At 42.9% G+C, this 21457-nt stretch overlaps 2 protein-coding genes across 21 annotated transcripts in view; one reads left to right on the top strand and one right to left on the bottom strand.

The window, feature by feature from the left end:
* The window catches only part of LOC308656218 (uncharacterized protein), a gene marked incomplete at its 5' end in the record, with an annotated part of 37554 nt that extends 27429 nt beyond the window's left edge, over positions 1-10125 (bottom strand). For 6 of the 19 annotated variants that reach the window (XR_014023627.1, XR_014023628.1, XR_014023631.1 and 3 more), the window contains one exon: positions 9615-9775. Coding sequence is in view for 5 of the 19 variants with exons in the window: in XM_081307075.1 (XP_081163201.1) it covers positions 9615-10125 (511 nt within the window). The other 13 variants (XM_081307075.1, XM_081307076.1, XM_081307077.1 and 10 more) reach the window with 6 other exon arrangements.
* Positions 10126-10243: 118 nt separating this feature from the next.
* On the top strand, positions 10244-13946 carry TXNIP (thioredoxin interacting protein; the record flags this gene model as incomplete). Of its 2 annotated transcripts, XM_081307061.1 has the most annotated exons (8): positions 10244-10493; positions 10932-11004; positions 11140-11287; positions 11396-11498; positions 11638-11894; positions 11998-12154; positions 12257-12408; positions 12542-13946. In XM_081307061.1, 8 exons carry the CDS (start codon positions 10244-10246, stop codon positions 12575-12577), a joined length of 1176 nt encoding a protein of 391 aa, XP_081163187.1. In that variant the 3' UTR covers positions 12578-13946. The 2 variants fall into 2 exon arrangements, with proteins under 2 accessions (XP_081163187.1, XP_081163186.1); XM_081307060.1 differs by lacking the exon at positions 12542-13946 and having other exon boundaries at positions 12257-12480.
* Positions 13947-21457: the final 7511 nt, after the last annotated feature.

Below are 21457 nucleotides of genomic sequence, written 5' to 3'. Positions count from 1 at the left end.
AAGTGCTGGGGATCAAACTCAGGGCCTCCCACCATTGCTCTACCACTGAGTGGCATCCCTGATCCTCCCCTTAACTTCTTAAACTTATGTCTACCTCCACCATTTCTCAGATCAACCAAACACCTCCCTCCCCACTCCACCCAGCTCTTCATACTTTCATGGCAAGTTCCTTCCCTCATTTCTTCTTAAGGAAACAGAGATAATATCCATGGCCCAGCAATTACAATTCTAAAAACCAGTGCCAGAAAACTACCAGAACTAAGGAAGGGAAAAAAGGCAGAACATTAGAAAATAAAAGGCGTTTCTCAATTTTTTTGCCTAATTCCAAACCAAATTATTCACCATCTGCACAACAATTAGTAGGAAGGAATACATTACATATGTTTCCTGAGATAAAACTGGTTATAAATGGAGGGTGGGCTTTGAGAAAGCGAAAGAGAAATCAGGAAGGATAACTAGATTCTGCTTCTACCATCAAAGCTATTGTGGAATCATTCTCTGCTATTGGTTCATGGAATGATTTCCCCAACCCCAACCCCAACCCAAAATGGGAAATGAACTCAGGGGTAGGCAAGTGCTCTCCCACTGAGCTACATTCCCGAATCCCCAGCCCTCTTCTTTTTTCTTTCTTTCTTTTTTTTTTTTTTTTTTTTTTTTTTTTAGTAACAAGCATGAATTTACTGAAGGGACAGGAAAAGGGAAAGGGGACACTCTCAAGGGAGAGGGTGGGTCTTCTCAGAAAGAAAAGGGACCTCCCCAGCCCTTTGTAAATTTTATTTTGAAACTGCTCTTGTTAAGGCTAGAACTAGACTAGAACCAACATTTTTTATATATATTTTTCTAGCTATACATGGACATAATATCTTTGTTTTGTTTATTTATTTTTATGTGGTGCTGAGGATCAAACCCAGTGCCTCACATGTGTGAGGCAAGCGCTCTGCCACTGAGCCACAACTCCAGCCCCAGAACAAATGTCTTTAATAGCAAGGGTTTCATGTGGTGTGTCTTTGATACAGAACTTCTATTCCTACTGTTAAATAACTATTTAAGTCATATCTATCTATATATATATATATATTTTTTTTAAATTAGGTTAATAAGTCTCTCCATCCTGCCCTCCCACCTCATCTCACTCCAGCCCAAAACTGAAAGGCTCTTTGCTAAAATTACAGCCTCTGAAACAGAAAGTTTTTGTCATGGTTTTATTTTCTCTTTATGGGGCAATGAACTGCCCTCTATCTATCACAACAAGCCTACAGCCTGGGGTGAATACCAACAGGGTTGGAGAGAAAACCACCATCAGGATGAGCAAGGGGATAGGCTATATAACTAACACATTAGCTGGTCAAACTAAAAATGATTTTATTAATTTTGACATTTCTTTAGAATTTTTGAAGCCCCTAAATTATGCCAGGTCATAAGACAAAGATCCTATCTTTGAAGAGTTCAGTTTAATGTGAAGAAACAGGTAAACACAAGACAAAATGATCAATATCAATGATAAACAGAAGTGTGTACAACATGCTGTCAGAATACAAAGAAGGTGGGAATTATATGTGCTTGAAGAAATCACAGAAAGCTTTACAAAAGAGAGGATCCCCCCACCCCCACAAGAATCAGAAATGCACTAGTGGAAAGATCTTTGAACCATAAGTCAGATAGGATTTTGTTCAAGCTGCGTGAGTCACTTAAGCATTTGCATTTCTTTCTGCAAACTATCTTGGTCCCTTAGTGAGAATCAAATATTTGTGCAATTGCTTTATAACTGAGAAAAAGAGAGTAAACAAAGAAAGTACTGTAGATTGTTATTCTGGATTTTTTTAAAAATAGAAAGCTGTTTTAATATATAGTTTCTTTCTCTCAGTTATGAGTACTATATTTCCTTCATCAGTATCTTCTTATAATTAAGAATCATCTTTACCAGTCTTCAGAAAAGCTTGTGTGTTTGAGAAAATTCTTGGACAAGGATCTTGACAGTACATTAAACCACCCACTGAGTGGCAGAGCTGAGCCAACTGGATTCCTAAACTGATGGAGAAAGAATTTCTCAGAAAAGGGGAAGTTGGGCTGAGTACGCAATGTCCCTCACACTTATAAACATCAACACAGTCCAATTTCCCTTCGTAGAAAAACAAACCATCTTCTCTTACTGCCCCTTAACTCTGATACATAATTGGGCAATTGGCTTTGAAGAGAACTGGTTATACATGTTACCGTATAGTAGAAGGAACTGAAACTGGGGTTTAAAGCCCAACACTAACACAAAACAATTCTAGGTTCTGAGTTAGTGACATACTGTACTCCAAAGACACCTATTAATTCAATGTATATTTACTCTGTGAAATGTACTTTAATAGGTGCTAGAACACAAAAATAAAAAAGGACATAGCTCCTACTCTCTAGGAATTCATTGTCTAGAAAGAAAATGCAACTTATATGTAAGTGCTATATGAGAAATATAAATAACATGCTATGAAATATTCAAAAAAGGTTGAATCAGCCAGACACTGTGGTACACACCTATAATGCCACTGACTCAGACCAGAGTATCACAAGTTCATGCCATTAGACAACATGGATTGGACCTGAGTAACTTAGTGAGACCCTGGCTCAAAATTAAAAATTAAAAGGGGCGGGGCTGGGGTCGTGGCTCAGCGGTAGAGTGCTTACCTAGCATGTGCGAGGCCCTGGGTTCGATCCTCAGCACCACGTAAAAATAAATAAAATAAAATAAAGGTATTTAAAAAATTTAAAAAGGCTAGAAATGTAGCTCAGTGGCAAAGTGCCCCTGGGTTCAATACCCAATACCAAAAAAAGAGAGAAAAGAAGGAGAGAATGCAATCATATTTAGTTGTGAAGTAAAAGATTAAAAGTCTGGGAATCGGGGCTGGGGATGTGGCTCAAGCGGTAGCGTGCTCGCCTGGCATGCGTGCGGCCTGGGTTCGATCCTCAGCACCACATACAAACAAAGATGTTGTGTCCGCCGAAAACTAACTAAATATATAAATAAATAAATATTAAAAAAAAAAGTCTGGGAATCAAGATTTGACAGAGGGGCTAGGGTTGTGGTTCAGCGGTAAAGCATTTGTCTAGCATGTGTGAGGCACTGGGTTCAGTTCTCAGCACCACATAAAAATAAATAACCAACAACTAATAAAATATTTAAAAAAAAAAAAAAAAGATTTGGGACTGAGATTATGGCTCAGTGGTAGAGTGTTTGCTTGCCTAGCACGTGTGGGGCCCTGGTCGATCCTCAGCACCATATAAAAATAAATAAACAAAAGTATTTGTCCATCTACAACTTAAAAAAAAAAAGATTTGATGGAGGAAAAGTCATTTGGCTATCTTCAGAAGCAGGTATAGGATTTCTAAAAGCAGAGCTGTGGAAGGAAGGACAGGTATTCCAGGAAGAGAGAAAAGAATAAGCAAAGACACAAAGGCAGAGAAGTATATATTAGGGGAATACTCAGTACTCAGGTTTGGCTGAGGTATAGCGTACATACATGAGGAAGTAGTAGAAAATGAAGCTGGAAATTTTGGTTGAGGTCATTTTGTGAAGGCTTTAAATGCCAGGTTGAAGCATTTGAATAGGATTCAGTAAGTAAGGGATTTTGTGGTATCACAGGAGCAGACAGGAATAAAATTGTGTTAGACTAATCTAGGTATAGTCTATAGATTATAACAGAAAGATGAGTCAAAAGCTATTAAGGTAATCTAGAGGTGGGCACAGTGGTACATGCCTATAATCCCAGCAGTCTGGGAGGCTGAGGCAAGAGGATCACAAGTTCAAAGCCAACCTCAGCAATTTAGTGAGGTCCTAAGCAACTCAGACCCTGTCTCAAAATAAAAAATTAAACTAATAAAAAGGGCTGGGGATGTGGCTCAGTGGTTGAGAGCTCCTGGGTTAAATTCTTGGTATCAAAAAGAAAAAAAAAAAGATAATCTAAGCAAAAGTAATAAAGAGTAGTGGTTGTGGAATAAGAAACAGGAGATAGATTCTAGAAAGACCTCCTGTACAATAAATTGGGGGCTGGGGATGTGGCTCAAGCAATAGCGCGCTTGCCTGGCACGTGTATGGCCCAGGTTCAATCCTCAGCACCACATACAAACAAAGATGTTGTGTCCACCAAAAAATAAATATAAAAAAAAAAAAAAAATTCTCTCTCTCTTAAAAAAAAAAAAAGAAAGAAATTGGCAGTTGATTGGGTGGGCAAATATCAAAGAGGATGGAATCAAAGGCAATTTCTGGATTTTAACTTGATGACAAGGGGAATTCTATTTTTTTTCTTAAAGGAAAAGAAATGAGTTTGAGGACAGGGGAAATATTTGTGAATTAATTACTGGACACATTGAATTTGAGATGCTAGCTGGAACTTTGGAAACAGGCTAAAGATATAGTATATATTTTAATGTTATTTATACACAGTGATGGGTAAAATGAAGAGTAAAACTTTAAAAAAAAAAAAAAAGAAAAGGGGAGGGCTAAGGAGAAGCCCTTGAGAAAAGCTAGGAGGAGGAGGAAGAGGTGAAGGAGGGAGAGGAAGGAGAAGAGTAGAAGAGGAAGGAGAAAACTGCTAGCACAGAAGGAAAGCATGAAGTACAAAGGCAAAGATGTCTGTCTAAATTTTTTAAAGATGGTAGTTTTCAAATTATACAGGAGTAAAAGAGAACAAGGCCTTAAAAAAAAAAAAAAAAAAACTCCAAAGTTTGGAGAAAACCTTTTAGGGGTAACAGAAGCCAGAGTATAAAAAATAAGTTTAGTCAACAGAGAAAGCTGGTATACGTTATTCTCGTAGAAATTTGACAATAGTTGACACCATCTCATATGCCTGTAATCCCAGTCTCTGAAGCTGAGGCAGGAGGTGCCCAAGTTCAAAGCTAGCCTCAGTAACTTAGCAAGAATTTTTCTCAAAATAAAAAACAGACCCTTCTGAAGATATAGATCCGTGGAAAGCAACCCTGAATTCAACCATTGTCCCCTGCCCCACACAACCCAAAAGAACCTCAATTAAATCTGAAATGTGGACTTCCAAATGAGGTATTTTTAATACAATAGACCTGCTTTACTAGTCCTAATTTCAGTTACCCACCAACAACCATGCTGTGGTCTGAAATTTAAGTACAGTCACTGGTCAATAGTAGCCTAATGCTGTGGTTATTGTGCCTCTGTCATTCACCCCACTTCTTCTCATTTAAGCATTGTATCATCTCATCATTACAAGAATGGTGAGTGCCAGCACCATAAGGTATTTTGAAACAGAGAAATATCACTTTCATGTAACTTTTATCACAGTATATTATCATTCTAATTGTTCTATGTATGATTATTGTTAATCTCTTACTTTACCTAATTTTTTTATTAAACTTTATCATAGGTATATATAAGAAAAAAACAAGATATATGGGGTTCAGTATGATCTAGTTTGGCATCCACTTGGGTACTGGAATATATTCCCCCTGAATAAGGGGGAGTACTATAATTAAAGATAAATTTAAACATCAAAGAGCACTCACAAGGCATCCTAGAGACAAGAATTCTAGTACTAAGAATCCAGGCTGGCATGGTGGTACACACCTGTAATCCCAATCGCTTATGAGGCTGAGGCAGGAGGATCTCAAGTTCAAAGCCAGCCTTAGCAACACAGAGGTGCTAAGCAACTCACTGAGATACTGTCTCTAAATAAAATACAAAATAGGACTGGAGATGTGGCTCAGTGGTAAAGTGCCCCTGAGACTAATCCCGGTACTCAAAAAATAAAAATAAAAAAATCAATCCTGGGTTTGAAGAGTAGCTCCACCAGATGCTAGCTGTATCCTAAAACAAGTTACTTAACCAAAATAAGGGAAATGATTTTAAAAACAAAAACATTCTACTAAAATCCCCATTCTCTGAGTCTTGCCCTGAATCCTTTATAAAACCATATGAAGATCAAACAAGATACTACATGTCAAACCACTGAGAGCCAGGACAACACATTAAAAAGAACATAGATGAGGTTGGAGTTGTAGCTCAGTGGTGGACACTTGCCTAGCATGTGTGAGATACTGGATTCAATTCTCAGCACCACATAAAATAAAGGTCCATCTACAACTAAAAAAATATTAAAAAAAAAAAAAAAGGAACATAGAACATACTTTAACTGAACAGACCTGGGTTCAAGATCTTACTCTACTTACAAAATCTGTGACCTCAGGCAAATTACTTCACCATTCTGAGCCTGAATAAATTTATATGGAGTCACAGGGTTATTGTGAGAGTTAAATGAAATAACCTAACCTTAAATATTTTCTGGAACAAAATGATAAGTAATTTATAAATAATATTGACATAAATAGCTAAAGAACTGGGTTCTTTATTTGTGCTCAAAAATGACAATTACTTAAAGTCACTTTTTACTCTAAGATGCTGTACAATTGTTAGTGTATTCTTATTTATCTATGATTTGGGGCCATATACACAGTTATAATTTTCAATCCCACATTTTCATTCAAAACTTACTTGAAAGTGTGTAAGGATAAAGAAAAGTTTAGGAGTGGAGGTGACAGAAGTGATTAAAAGGACAAAGGAAGGGATTTCTTTTGCTTTGGGAACTCAGTCTTTAGAGTCCTAAATGTTTGTCAGGCCAGAGGTTAAAGAGAAGAGAAGGCAATCAGGGCCTTGTTTCTATCTGCCATCAGGCACTATCCTCCCTGAAAACTTTGGCTCTGTCATCTACAGTAAAGCCAACGAATGACAGTCACCACTTAGTTCCCTATTGGCACTGGGATAAAGAGGGTGAGGAAGGGGCAGGTAAAATATGACCTAACTTTAAAAACTATGGACTGAGCCCTACTTTTATGTTCCTCCTGGGTCTGTCCTTTTCTTCAAACTCTACTCTAGTGTTCGTACCCTGTCTTTAAGATAGTGAAGCCAGATTTAAAGTTAGGTAGTCAGTGTAGTTAGGTAAATCGGGTCTAATACCGAGTGAAATCTAAAATGGAGGCCATGCTGGGAATGACTCAGGGAAAACACAGAACAACTCATGGAATGTTAATGAAGTCCCGAAAAGGCCCTAGGCCAAAGTCCACCTCAAAGAAGTGTTAATGAACAGCCCCCAGCAAACTTAAAGATAGCCCATCACAAAGAAGTGTCCCACCCCTTGGGCCTTCCAACCTACATTCCATCCCCAAAAGTATAAGAAGAGGAAACAACCGCACTTCCACGGTTTCCACCTCTTGGGTCCCCTTCTTCCTCCGGGAGAAGTCTTTTCTGCTGTCCTTTAATAAACTTCTAATTTCTACTCTGAGTGCTTCTCTGGTGTTATTCTTCAACATCGGGAAGCAAGGACTCGTCACCGGTCAACAGCGGTATCAATAGGAATTTACCAGATATTTTTCTTTGACTCAAAAACTGAAAAAGAAGAATTAAGAGACAGATATCTATCAGAATACCAGGTTATAAGGTGAAAGGTTATAAACAACTATATCCAGGAGGCCTCCATTTCAGAACATGCCTTGGCTACAGGCCTGGTAGGCAGGCAGCTGCTGCTGCCAAAGATAAACAGTTTTTTGGCATCCAAGGAAACCCAGGCATAACACAGAGCAAACAAGTGGTCTACACTGAGCTCCATAAAATGGGAACATAAGAAAAAACTAGAACCCAAAGTAGAAACTTAGGAGAGAACTGTTAAAAGGATTTTTAGAAACTCAAAAATTCACTACTTCATAGATGTCCCCAAATAAATAAACATCAGGTTTTTTTTCCCCTTTTAAGATGTCTCAATCAAAACCACTCTAATCTATTACTAGCTACCTTCCCTCCAAAGTTACATAGTAGTGTATACCTGGTACAGTGGTGTATACCTGTAATCCTAGCAATTTAGGAAGCTGAGGCAGGAGGATCCTAAATGCAAGGCCAGCCTGGGCAATTTAATGAGACCCTGTCTCAAAATGGAAAATAAAGGGGCTGGGGATGTTCGACCCTCAGCACCACATACCAACAAAGATGTTGTGTCCGCCGAAAACTAAAAAATAAATATTAAAATTCTCTCTCTCTCTCTCCCTCTTTAAAAAAAAAAATGGAAAATAAAAAGGACTGGAAATATAGTTCAGTAGAAGACAGCCCCTGAATTTAATCCCCAATATCTATATAAATAAACAAATAAAATCACTTTAGTGAGAGCCCTACCTTTCCTGCTCATAATAATCAATATTGTTTATCAACTGAAAATACCTCAAGCCTTGCTGGTTAACTGTCTAGAACAAGGTGCCACCGCCAACCCACACCACGGATCAACATATTCCTGGAATTGGGTGCTGCATGTGTTTTCCAACAGATTCTGAGCTTGCTTAATATTAGGGTTGAGTTGTAACTTGTGAGCCTTAGGCTATCAACCCTGGTAGGGTGTATGAGGAAGGAAGAGGGATTCTTAATAGCAATGAATAGCCTTTTTCCCCCCCTAAGAAGGTAGAACTTTTAAGTACTTTTTATTTACGTCACCATCTCAAGTGTAGGGACAGCAAAAGGAATGAAGTAATAACCTCCTGACAACCCAGTACACATAAGGAAAGAATCTAGGAATTAAAGCCAAGTGAGTTAGAGCCAGTGTGGCTGTACACACCTGTAATCCCAATTACTTGGGGGGCTGAGACAGCTGAATCACAAGGTTAAAGCCAGTGTGGGCAACTTGGCCTTGATACCCTGTCTCAAAACAAAACAAAAACGTGGGGGTTGGGGATGTAGCCCAATGGTAAACACTTTCCCTACCCCCATTTCAGTCCCTAATAGCTGAAAACTAGAACACAAAATTGCTGAGGTGGGGATGGGCCTCAGCAGCAACGTGTTCTCCCTTCATGCGCTGAAGCCCTGGGGTCAATCCCCAGCACTATGAAAAGAAAAGGGGAAAAAGAGCGAGAGAGAGAGAAGGAAGGGGATGCGGATTCTTTCTCTGCAGACCAGTTTCCCTATTACATTTAGGAAAACATTCTCGGCAGTCAGCTCCTCAGGCACCATAGTCAGCGGTTGCTTGGGCGAAGCCCACACAGGAGCAGGGTCCCTTTTGGCTTGAACAGTGCTCTGTGACCCTACCTTCTCTTTCCTTTGGGGTTTCGGATCAGCTTGGGGGGGGGGGGAGACTGTCCCTTCACACAGGCGTATGGCGTGTTTGCAGGAGACCTCAGTGACCAACAGGAGAACCAACCTGAAGGCTGAGAGGGTGGGACACACGCACCCTGGCCACCGCACACTCGCTGTGGCGGGCGGGGAAGGGGAGGAAGGCCGGAGGACAGAGGCCAGGGCGAGGCTTCCTTTCCCTCATTAAAGCCCCTTCTCTTTCCTTCCTGGAGAAGCAGGAGGGAGAGGTCACGCCTCAGAGGGAGGCCCTGGGCCAAGCGGGGGACACCGTGTCCCCGACTTCTCAAGCAGACGCGGGGACAACAACAGGATGTGGGCGCTTCTGGCCGTTTCCGTCCCTCGGTTCTGGGGGGGGCGCGGGGCGCACGCCCGCGGTCCAGGGGGCTCAGGTGCGGCCGGCCTCCTGGGGACCAGCCGCAGGACAGGCCTCCCCGTGCTCCGGGAGCCAGGGTGGGCGAGCCGGGCACCAGCGGCCGCCTCTCACAGGCACACTCTCCTTTACCTGGAGAAACAGGAACAGCGCCCCGAGTCCGGGCGCCCCGAGGACCGCGCGGCTCCGGGGCGCGCCTCCTGAGCCGGCTTCCCCCGCCCCCGCGGGCGGCGCACTCGCCCCACCACCGCTCCCCCCGCAGCAGCACACCATGTCCACGCGCCGCCGGGCCTGGCTGATTGGCCGAGCTCCCGGTAAACAAGGAGCAGGCAGCCAATGGGAGGGCTGTGCACGAGGGCAGCACGAGCCTCCGGGCTCGCGCTCGCGTGGCCCCGCGGGCTCGCGCCCCTATATAGAGCCGTTTCCGGCTCAGGCTGCAAACGCCTCTGGGTTCCTGGTGCGCTCGCCGACTGCCTCCTGCCGCGCTCGGGAGCTGTTCCTCGGCCGCTGGAGGAAAGGAAGGAAGGAGTTGGCACTGCCAGCAACTTGAAAATTTTAGGCACCTTTTCGAGAACTTAAAAATCCCTTTGTGGGCTTCTTTAAATTTTGTTTTTAAAGCCCAACCTGCTAAGGACACCCCCATTCCTTAGGAAGACCGAAATTTCCTGTAAAGTGCCCTATTGGATTTAGGGTCTTTTTTTTTTTTTTTTTTTTTGCCCTCTTCCCTTCGTTTTTGACACTTGAGCCAACTCAGCCCAATCATGGTGATGTTCAAGAAGATCAAGTCTTTTGAAGTGCTCTTTAACGACCCTGAAAAAGTGTACGGCAGTGGGGAGAAGGTGACTGGCCGGGTGACGGTGGAAGTGTGTGAAGTGACTCGAGTCAAAGCCGTCCGGATCCTGGCTTGCGGAGTGGCAAAAGTCCTCTGGTTGCAGGGATCCCAGCAATGCAAACAGACCTTGGACTACCTCCGCTACGAAGACACACTTCTCTTGGAAGACCAGCCCACAGGTAGATGGCCCAGTTCTTTGTTGGAGGGTGAAAGCTGATTAGAATTCATATTGAATTTTTTAAGTTGCTCAGTTTGAGTGGTTTGAATTAAGTATTGCTTTTTCTGTTTAAGTTTCAATTTGCAAACGTGTTCCTACCCTCCAAAAGGGGTGATCTGTACAATCTCTTACGTGTTGGGTCTTAGAGATGATCTTGAGGGAGCTGAATACATAGATTGTTCATTCTTTGATTCCTGGGGTAACCATCCTGGGTGAGCCTTTCAGCATTGCAGAGCTTTGCAACTTTCTTTGCAAGAAAATGCATCAGAATCTCTTTTCACTTAAGATTGTAAGGGATGAAAATGGGGGTGTATGCTGCCCAAGCATTCCTCATCACATAAACGCTTTTTAAGTGTAACAAGAAACTTAATGGAACTTTGCTTTCTTTCTCTTTCTTCAGGTGAGAATGAGATGGTGATCATGAGACCTGGGAACAAATATGAGTACAAATTCGGCTTTGAGCTTCCTCAAGGGTAGGTATCAGTTAAATGCATTTTGGACTCTCCATGTCTTAAAAAAAAAAAAAAAAAATCTCTTTCTTGTGATCACTTACTGTTCTTGGAGAGCATTTTAAAATTATTTCCTTTTTTTGTTTTGTTTTGACATAGGCCTCTGGGGACATCTTTCAAAGGAAAATATGGTTGTGTAGACTACTGGGTGAAGGCTTTTCTTGATCGCCCCAGCCAGCCAACTCAAGAGACAAAGAAAAACTTTGAAGTGATGGATCTAGTGGATGTCAATACCCCTGATTTAATGGTGAGGTTCATTTTTAATATTCTATTCTCCTTGGTCACAGGATGGTAAATTAGGTATCTTAGGCATTACATTGAATCACTTCAAAACACTTTTTCCCTTTGTACATAGGCACCCGTATCTGCTAAAAAGGAGAAAAAAGTTTCCTGTATGTTCATTCCTGATGGGCGAGTGTCTGTTTCTGCTCGAATTGACAGAAAAGGATTCTGTGAAGGTAAAAACCTAATTTTAAAATGGTGGACAAATATAACAAGAAATGTGGGTTTGGGTCTGAGAACTTGGGATGGGGCAAAGGAGATATCATTAACTGTACTGAGTATCAGTTAATATGTTTTTGTCTTTTTCATTGCTAGGTGATGACATTTCCATCCATGCTGACTTTGAGAATACTTGTTCCCGCATTGTAGTCCCCAAAGCAGCCATTGTGGCCCGCCACACTTACCTTGCCAATGGCCAGACCAAGGTGCTGACTCAGAAGTTGTCATCGGTCAGAGGCAATCATATTATCTCAGGAGCATGTGCATCATGGCGTGGCAAGAGCCTTCGGGTGCAAAAGATCAGGCCATCCATCCTGGGCTGCAACATCCTTCGAGTTGAATATTTCTTACTGGTGAGTGGGTGGGGATAGCTCTGCCACGGTAATTGCTCATCTGTCACAACAGTGGTGTTCTCTCCAGACTTCTCATCTAACATACTGTCATCTTTCTTTCTAGATTTATGTTAGTGTACCAGGCTCCAAGAAAGTCATCCTTGACCTACCCCTGGTAATCGGCAGCAGGTCAGGTCTAAGCAGCAGGACATCGAGCATGGCCAGCCAAACCAGCTCTGAAATGAGTTGGGTTGATTTAAACATCCCTGATACCCCAGAAGGTGAGCCACACCTGATGTCTTTTCTTCCCTCTGGCCTTGTAAGTTTGTGATGATATGGCATTTCTTGGCTAGGCTTCTTATTCCCCTATTTTCTCTCTATAGCTCCTCCTTGCTACATGGATATCATTCCTGAAGATCACAGATTGGAGAGCCCTACAACTCCTCTGCTAGATGATGTAGATGGCTCTCAAGACAGCCCTATCTTTATGTATGCTCCTGAGTTCCAGTTCATGCCACCACCCACATACACTGAGGTGAGAATTGTCATTTTTACTGTTAACATTTGTCCTAAGCCTTCCATAGGAAGTTGACTTGGAGAGATTGCTAAATAGATTCTTGCTCTAGTTCTTACCCAAATTAAAATAGTCTCTTCTTTCTTCCTCTCAGGTGGATCCTTGCATCCTTAACAACAATGTGCAGTGAGCATGTGGGAGAAAAGAAGCAGCGGGACCTACTTGTTTCTTTCCACCTCTCTTCCTGGACTCTCACTTTTTTAGAGACTAAATAGTCTCTACAGTGAGGTGTGGATCCACTCCAGCCTCTGACTCCCCAAAGTAGGAGGTGATCAGCAGGCAATCTTCAGGCCTCAAATGGTGCGAACTCGTCCTCCACCAGCGCCAATGTTGTGATATGGGAGTGTTTGTTAGATGGGTTTGGAAAAATTCAGGCCGATCCGATTTTTCAGATCTCCTTGAAAACTGAGGCATTTTCAGTAGTTTTGAGTTCCGAGATAGAAATGGCCTTATGGTATGGTCTTCCCAAGGTTTATCGAAGGGAGTTACAGATTTATAACAACTTCAGATCTTGAACTGCTGTTAAATGGAACCAGAGCCAATTTAGCACACTAGGAAAGGGAAAACCATGGCCAAAACTTGGGGAAAAGAAAGTTCTTAAAACTGGTGTTCCTCTGTTTTGTACCCTTATAAACGAAAAACTCTCCAGGGCTGAATTGGTTTGGGTTTCAGAGAGGTGCTTCCTCCCCATGAATTATAGGAAAACTGCTTTGAGGTGTCTTTGCTTAAAATGAACTTTAACTTTGCTTAAAGCAGTAGTAACTGTGCCCCACCAAAGGTCTTAAAAGCCATTGTTAGAGCCTGTTGCACTGGTGTTCTCCTGTTGAAATGTATTCATGCAGGAGAATGTTTTTCTTTTTATACGACTCCTTGGAATTGATTCTGAGGTGATGTTCTTAGCACTTTAGCTCCTGTCAGGTTTTGTTTTTGTTTGTTTTCTCTCTGTCTCAAATGTAAGCTACTGGTCTACTATGTCTTTAGGGGTAAGCATAATGACACACTCAAAACAAGTGTTAGTATTATTACTTTTGAGACTTTGTCCCAGTGTTTGGAATTACGTGATCCTGACACTCTAATTGTATGAATGAGTTGCTGCTCTCAGCCTTGCTCACTGTGACTAAACTTGGAGGGACTCTGCATCTAGAAGCCCCAGGACTGTGATCAGAGCCTCCTGACACTGCCATGAGAAGCTGGGGCAAGTCCCTCCGCCCAGCCTTAGGAGGAAGGGCTGTCAGCCCCTCACTGCAGCCACTAGCACTTGGCCAGTCACCCTCAGCCATAGCACTTTGTCCAGCTGTCCTGTGTCAGAGCACTGAGCTCCACCCTCTTCTGAGAATTACTGCAGCCAGAAACTATGTGGGCTAAAGGTGATTTCAGTTTTTTTGTATTTTAATTGTGTATCTTTTTGTATGATAAAAACTATATTTTGTACTTAACCAGATATATTTTCACCCCAGAGGGGTATTCTTTGTTTAAAAAAAATAAAGTTTTTAATTGCAGATTTTTTTCTTGTCTCTTGTCTGTTGCGCGGTGGCATTGGAAAGTTATTAGAAAAAAGGTATTCCTAAAGAAACTTCTCTTCCTCACAATTGATACTACTAAAAACATTGTGGAAAGAACACTCCCTATTCTAAAAAACATAGAGTTCAGGTAGGAGGGAAGCAGGAAGGGATTTGAGCTAGTTTAGTCTGTTTTCCAATTCACTAAAGAATTGCAGTGGAATCTTCTAGTTGTCTAGGCTAGTTTTTCACATCCATAGGTAACCATAAAATTCCTCCACTTTTGGAGTACATGAATTTTAAACAGAGAGAGAGGGGATTTGAAAGGGAAGGGATGAGGTTCGCTTTTTCATAATTTACTTTGCATGACGGAAGTTCTTCCCAGTATAAATGTAGTTTACATGCTCATAAAGGAGAACCTTTATTCAGAACTTGAGAGTTGAAGACCTATTAGTATCACACTCTTTGGAAGCGGCTATCTTGCTAGCACAGTTCTTATCCAAGCACATACTCATAACTCAGAAAATGTTTGCTAAATTTTAACCCCACCCTTAGAATGTTTCAGTAATTCCTATTTATTTCACATATTTTTAATAATAGGTTAAATTTCACCACTAATTGAAATGATTTTTATTCTCGAAGGAGTGACAGGTGAGAAACTGAGATGGCAGAGGTCAATACACAGTACTTTCTGATTTTTTGATTCATTTAAATCTTAAGACAGATTCATTTTTTAATGTTTTTTTAGTTGTTAGTGGAACTTTATTTTATTTATTTATACATGGCCCCAGATTCAGTCTTGGTCCATACTTGGGGGTTGGCTTTTCTTTGGATGTCCACACACCAATTCCAAATAGGTTCCTAGAAGTTCTGTATTAAAATCAGGGGCTGGGTTGTGGTGCACTCACCTAGCATGTGCAAGGCTCGGGGTTCAATCCTTAGCACCACATAAAAATAAGTAAGTAAAGGTATTGTGTCCAACTACAACTAAAAAATAGATATTAAAAAAAAAGCTATTGGGGTTCGGGTTGTGGCTCAGCGGTAGAATACTCACCTTCTACATGCAGGGCTCTGGATTTGATCCTCAGCACCACGTAAAAATAAATAAACGAAATAGAGGTATTGGGTCCAACTAAAATAAATATTTTTAAAAAGGTATTAAAAATAATGTGAATTGAGTAGAAAATGAAATTGAAAAAAGATTTTTTTCACCTCAATCTTTTTTTTTTAATCTTTCATTCTCCATAGCTCTTTTGCTTTCTTCTCTTGGCTTGCTCCCTCCTTTTGAAACAGGGTTGAACTAAGGATGCTTTACCACTGAGCTATACCCCAGCCCTATTTTGTGTGTGTGTGTGTGTGCGCGCGCGCGTGCGTGTGTGTGTGTGTGTGTGTGTGTGTGTGTGTGCGGTCTCTTTAAGGCTGGCTTGAACTTTCAGTCCTCCTGACATAGCCTCCTGAATCTGGGTTTGCAGATGAAGGCCACCTTTCCTGGCTAGCCATCTGTTTTTCATTACCATTGTGTCTATCTAGAGCTCTCCCTGTTGCCAAGGTGACTCTCACCTGAACTCCTCCCCCTCTTTTTCACCTGTTTAAAAATTTAGTGGCTCCTCCCCTTTTGAATCTGTGACCAGGAAACTAGGTCAAAGTTGATGGAAAAGTTTTTTCTGCAGCTTGTTTTCCAGGGACTAGGAGGGTGGAGCAAGGACTAGAGCCGACCAGAGAGCAAGACAAAAGGATAAAGAGGCCCAGGAGCTCGCAGGCAAGCGGCTTGTGCACACAGTCTGGCTACAGGCAGGGAGAAGACAGACAATCTACACCCAAGGCCTCTTAGAGATTGGGTCCTGAAAGGGCCAGAACATATGCATTCCTCCCGATACCCTAAAATCCCTAATTCAGCACTGTCTTAAAGAATTCTCTATATGATGGACACGTTCTGCATCTGTGTTGTCCAGTACAGCCACTAGCCACATGTGGCAATTGAACTCTGAAATATGGCTACTGTGGCGATGATCTGAATTTTAATTTTTTTTAATGTAGCTTCATGTGACTAGTGCCTCTATATTCCGCAGCACAGCAAAATCTGAGGAAGGAAGTAGCTAGAACTGCTCCCTTAGAGGAAACCCCCCCTCCCTTACAGCACAAAGGCCCCTCTCGACTTCCTTTGGCCTTCTCTGTACAATGTCTACCTCAGCCAGGACGTTGTCTGCAGGGGTAACTTGGACACTTCCCTGGGTGTCAGCACAGCATTGGAATGGGGGGTTAGTCTGGCTCTTCCCATGTTCTCTCACATGCTGTTTATTTATTTCAGCAGTGAGTGAACTCAGGGATGGTCAACCATTGAGCTATGCCCTCAGCACACAAATCCCCACCCCCGTTTTTTGATTGGGGCGGTGGGGGGGTACCAGAGATTGAACTCAGTCCCCTCTTCTTTTGAGATAGGGTCTTACTAAGTTGTTGAGACAGGCCACTGTGCCCAGCTCTGCCTTCAAATTTTTTAACGAGCTGTAACCTACACATACAGCCATTAGAGGAGATCTAGTTAGGTCCAGTCTAGTATAGGAAGATCTGAGAAAAGTCAGGAAGAAAATCATCTAAAGTAAGAAAACAGCTAAAGAGAATGAAGATTGTAAGAAAGAAGCGCGTACTTCCTGACCAGGGTCTTGGTCTACCATGGCTACTTTGAACAAATTGGAAATACAAGAATCTAATTTGGGTTGGGGCACTGAGGAGGCAAAGTGTGGAGAGAGGATGTGACTAAGGATATGGTCAGTAAAAACCATCGTATAGAAGTTGATTTTGTGGAGTAGGGTGAAGAAGAGGATCTTTTCACAGTTCTTTCAATAGTCTACAGACCCCTCCTAGAATTCTTTTCCTGGACCACATGGAGGTGATAGAATGCATAAAGTAGATATGGAATACTTTACTGATCCTCCAAAGGCCCCAGTCCCTGTCCTAAAGACCCATGACCACGATAGTTATAAAATGGGAGATCAAAAGATTTTCCTGTTCTCCATCCACCTCCATTTTCTTTTTCTTTTTTGGGGGGCGGTAGGGTGGGGTACTGGGGATTGAACTCAGGGGCACTCAACCACTGAGCCACACCCCAGCCCTATTTTGTATTTTATTTAGAGACAGGGTCTCACTGAGTTGCTTAGTGCCTTGCCATTGCTGAGGCTGGCTTTGAACTCGTGATCCTCCTGCCTCAGCCTCCCAAGCTGCTGGGATGACAGGCATGGGCCAACGCCCCGCTCCACTTCCATTTTCTAAACTGAAAGTTTCCTCTCAGTGATGGCTACAGATCCACGGTTGCAGGTCCTGGTCCAATAGGTGAGTCTAGAACCTGGAAAAGGTTCAGGGATTAGGCCTCCTATGCTCTTCAGAAGAAATAGTAGGTAAGCCTGTGGACCCTAGAGCCAAACTTTCTAAAATCAAATTCTGCTTCTACCACTTAACCAGCTTTGTGACCTTAAGCACCTTGTTTAACCTCTCTATGCTACAGTTCATTTGTAAAATGGGGGGTTAAATAACCATGTTTACCTCAGAACACTGTTGAAAGGATTAAAAAAGTATGCATTATAAGGTCCTTGCTTAGCCTCTCAATGGCCATTTTAAGGAAAAAGTTTCACTGTCCAGCCCAAAGGCGTTTCTGAGAAAGGCTCCCCACTCCCTCATACCAACACGACCCTTCACCACCCATGTTAGGGCCTGCCCAGCTCTGACTCCTGAGCCTCCCTATGAAAATCCAGAACCCAAGCCTGGGCTGCCTCTCTCTCCTGTAGAAAGATGGCCTTCATTGTCAACTCTGAGGAACAGACTCTCTCTGGTGTCTCTGCCTGGTCTCCATCTTTCATTTCTCACTTACCGTCTCTCGTTCCTCACTTTCCCCTCACACATGCGCAGTATCAGCACAAGGTCAATTAAGTGTTGTTTTTTTTAATCTAAAATAAAAGAGGATTTCCTTCCCCTCTGGGGGCAGCAACACAGGGTAGAGGAGCTGACTTGCCTGGAGTTCAGGTGGCAGGGGGCGGCAGGGCACCATGGGGACTCCCTGGCGCTGACTGGGCCTTGTGTATCCCGCCCCCCACACCAGCATCTCATAATAGAACTCTGGGAGTCCTAAAACTTTCTCTTTCATATTCCTATTATGCTTTAGAGGCCTGTCACACTCTGGTAACTGGAAAAAAAATTTTTTGCAGTACTAGAAATTTGAACCTAAAAGAGCACTCCACCTCTGAATCATATCCCCAGCGTTTTTTTGTTGTTTTTGTTTTGTTTTGTTTGCTTTGAGACAGGGTCTCACCAAGTAGCCCCAGCTTGGCCTTAGAGTGTGATCCCCTGCCTCAGGCTACCAAGTAGCTGGGATTCCAGGAGTGTGCCACCCACCGCACCCTGCTTGAACCTTCTTAACTCTTCAGCACACAGCAGTGGGGAAAAGCTTCCCACCATTTGAGGTGATAAACTGAGGAATAGAGAATGCTGGAATATACAATGCCATGCTGCAGTAACTCTTGGATTCCTTATTTGAACATATTGCATGTCTTTGATCTTTTTTCCTGAAGTGGCCTAGACTGCTTAGCACAAAGGTCAGTGGCAGCAAGACCATCGATGAGCTATTTTACAAGGCTTCTCTTCAATCCTGACCATTCCCTTGGCTTGACCCTTTCCTACCCTCTGCTGGACCTGTTATGTAAAGAGAAAAGAAGGAGCAGACTCGAAGGCTGAGATTTTTCTGACTACCCATTGATTGGCCATCTCCAGGCAACAGAGTGATGGGAGAAGGAGGAAGATGGGCGGTCATGGGGACAGGGTTGTGAATTCCATGTGCCTGAGACCTGGGATGTCAAGCAAGTTTCATTCTCAGTCCTTTTTGGGTGATGGAGCTGCTGACCAGATCTCTCCAAGTCAATCAAATGGTCAGTAAACAGGTTCTTGGAAATATTTGGCGAGGTGCTCAGCATGGGTATTTTTATCCTCCTGGACAGATGGTCAAAGAAAGGGTTTCAGTTGCTGGGAGGGGAAGGAGAGTTTAGGGGCATGAAAATTGTGATTTCCTTATATGGTTCTATGACTAAAGACCCCTCCTTTCCACCTCACCTGTCTAATTCTCGCTTCCTCCTTCATCCATCCAGACTCCTGGTTACCTCTTTGTCTCTTGGTCTGTTTCTATTCCTGGTCTTTCATGTTTGCCTCACCTTTCAGCTGCAGAAGCTTTGCTTTCTGTTTCAGGCTCTTAAGATGTTTTACCTTCATATTCCTCTAGATCAGGGAGACAGTGGTTGGGTAGGGACCAGTGCTTCCTTTCCTCCCGGTAGAGAGAAGTGCAGTCCTCCTCAGAGGCGTCTCTGCAGTTCTGCCTCCTCAGGCTGTCCTGCGGGAGGGCTCCAGACTCTCCTGCGACTTCATGCAACCCACTGGCCCCAACTCTCAGGAACATGATCGAAGACCTTGGAAACATAGGTTTGGGCTTCATATAACTTTGGAAAGTAGAAGAAATGTTTGTGGAGGTCAGAGGGGTTCAAAATGGTGACAAAGTCTGACCAGGCAGATTTTGCTATCTCTGGTTTTGGCAAACTTTGTCACCCAGGGGTTGGAAGGGCTAGGAGAGAGGCAGCTCATTGGTGAGGCTGTAAGTTCCTTTTCACTGTCGGGGAGGTCTGCAAGTTAGGGAAGGAGGTAGGGAAGAAGTGATAAGTTACCAGAGTTCCTCATTTGGGGCTTCATCTTCCTTTGGCCTTCTCTTCAAACTTTTCTTCCCTCATTTTTTCCTATAGCTCAGCTTCTCTGATATAATCCACGCTGCTTTGTGGGTGGGGAAGGGTATTCCTGACATAGATACTCCAAGGTTAATGGGAACTCAGTGGGGAGGTAGAAGTAGGGAAGAGAGATTGCCCTGTGGTTCATGTTGCTCCTCCTGTCTTGATTTTAGCTGAGGTTGATGAACTGAAACAGCCGGAGGAAACTCTGAGCCAGAGGCAAACTGAAGTCTTACAGGCTGCACCAGCTTGCAAACATTTAGACACGATGCAGTTTCTTTCTAAAAATTTAAATTGGTTGTGAACCTTTAGAAACCAGATTTCAGGGATGGAATGTCAGTGGTGGAATGTCTGCCTAGCATGCACAAAATCATTCACTCCCCTGCACTGTCAAGAAACAATATAACCAAAACAGATTCCATTCAAACCTACTGTCAAACTTCTCATTAAAAGCCTCCATGTTTGGTAATATTGAGTCACATTCGGTCATGGCATCAATCCAGGAAAATTCTGATTAGCCAGTTCTCACCTCCCTCTGTGGCATCACCCTACCCAATTCATCTCTTCATACCTGCCCTCTGTCTGCTGTTTAGTTTGTCTAGGGTTGTCATCGCTGCTCTAAGAATTTCCTCTGGAGGACTTCTAAGATTTGAAGTCCCTAAGATTTGGGACAGTGAATGAACCATTCTCCTCAGGGCTCTCAGAGGAGTCCAAAGTAGACCTGTCACAAGCGAGAAATGTCTTTGATGTGCTTATTTTGTCTTTAAAAATGCAAATTTTGATTTACATTACATAGTATACTTGTGTTGGTTTCAGTATAAAAAGTGATTTGTCTCTCACCAAATCTTCAAAGTAAAACTGACACTAAGGAAGATATGCCAGGTATATTCTGTGGCTCCAAATAGTTCTTACCACATCCTCCCATGGAAAAACCAACTCAAGCAGCACAGTAGAAAGGCATGAAGCAAAGAGAGACATGGAGAGACAGACATGGGGAGAGATTCAAGATGGGGAACTTTTTTTTTTTTTTTTTTGTAAGACAAGAAGGAAGGAGCCTGAGAGATCAGATCTCCTTCTGGTCCTGAGCCACCGCTGCTTGCCTGGCCCCATCAGCTTCTGTGATGTGTGCAGACATCCCTGATGTCTCTGCACAGGTGTTAGAGGGGTAGCTCAGGGTGGAAAGCAAGACCCAGGACAGGAGCTAGGCCCACGCCTCAGGAGAGAGGCTGGGGAAAGGAAATGAAGTGTTCAGAAAAGGGCTGGTCAGCATTTCCCCTTTCTTCCACGGTCCATCTCTGTTTCACTTCCTCTTAGCACCCTACACGAGAAAAATAAGGGAGAAGCATTTACTTGATGAGGGAATTTCCTCTCCAAGATGGCTATGTCTCTGGCCATAGCTGAGCAAAAGGAGGATGAAAACGAGGGTTTCTTTCTCTGTCCAAAGGAGGCTTCAACTATTCCTTCCAAGAAGAGAAAGACCTCAAACCTGTGTCCCTGACTTTGGTGGGCTTCTTCCTCCTCCCACCCTTTTCAGAAAGACAAACATAGGTCTAACTGACCCCCTCTATTCTAATACTATCGATGCTGTTCTGAGTGTAGTAAAGTGCTAGACAGAATTTGGACATTTCCCCTTCTCTACTGTACACCAAGAGAAAAGGAAACACGGGATGGGGACCCCTGAGGAAGAAGCAGAGGTCTAAACTTGGGGAACATAGTCCATAGTGAGGCTCCCGAGAGGAAGGGACGTTTGAGAGTGGA

The sequence above is a fragment of the Spermophilus citellus genome (genome assembly GCF_964194105.1).
Source record: "Spermophilus citellus genome assembly, chromosome: 9".
NCBI lineage: Eukaryota > Metazoa > Chordata > Mammalia > Rodentia > Sciuridae > Spermophilus > Spermophilus citellus.
Note: the sequence above shows the minus strand (reverse complement) of the source record. Positions and strands in the feature narration are given on the sequence as shown.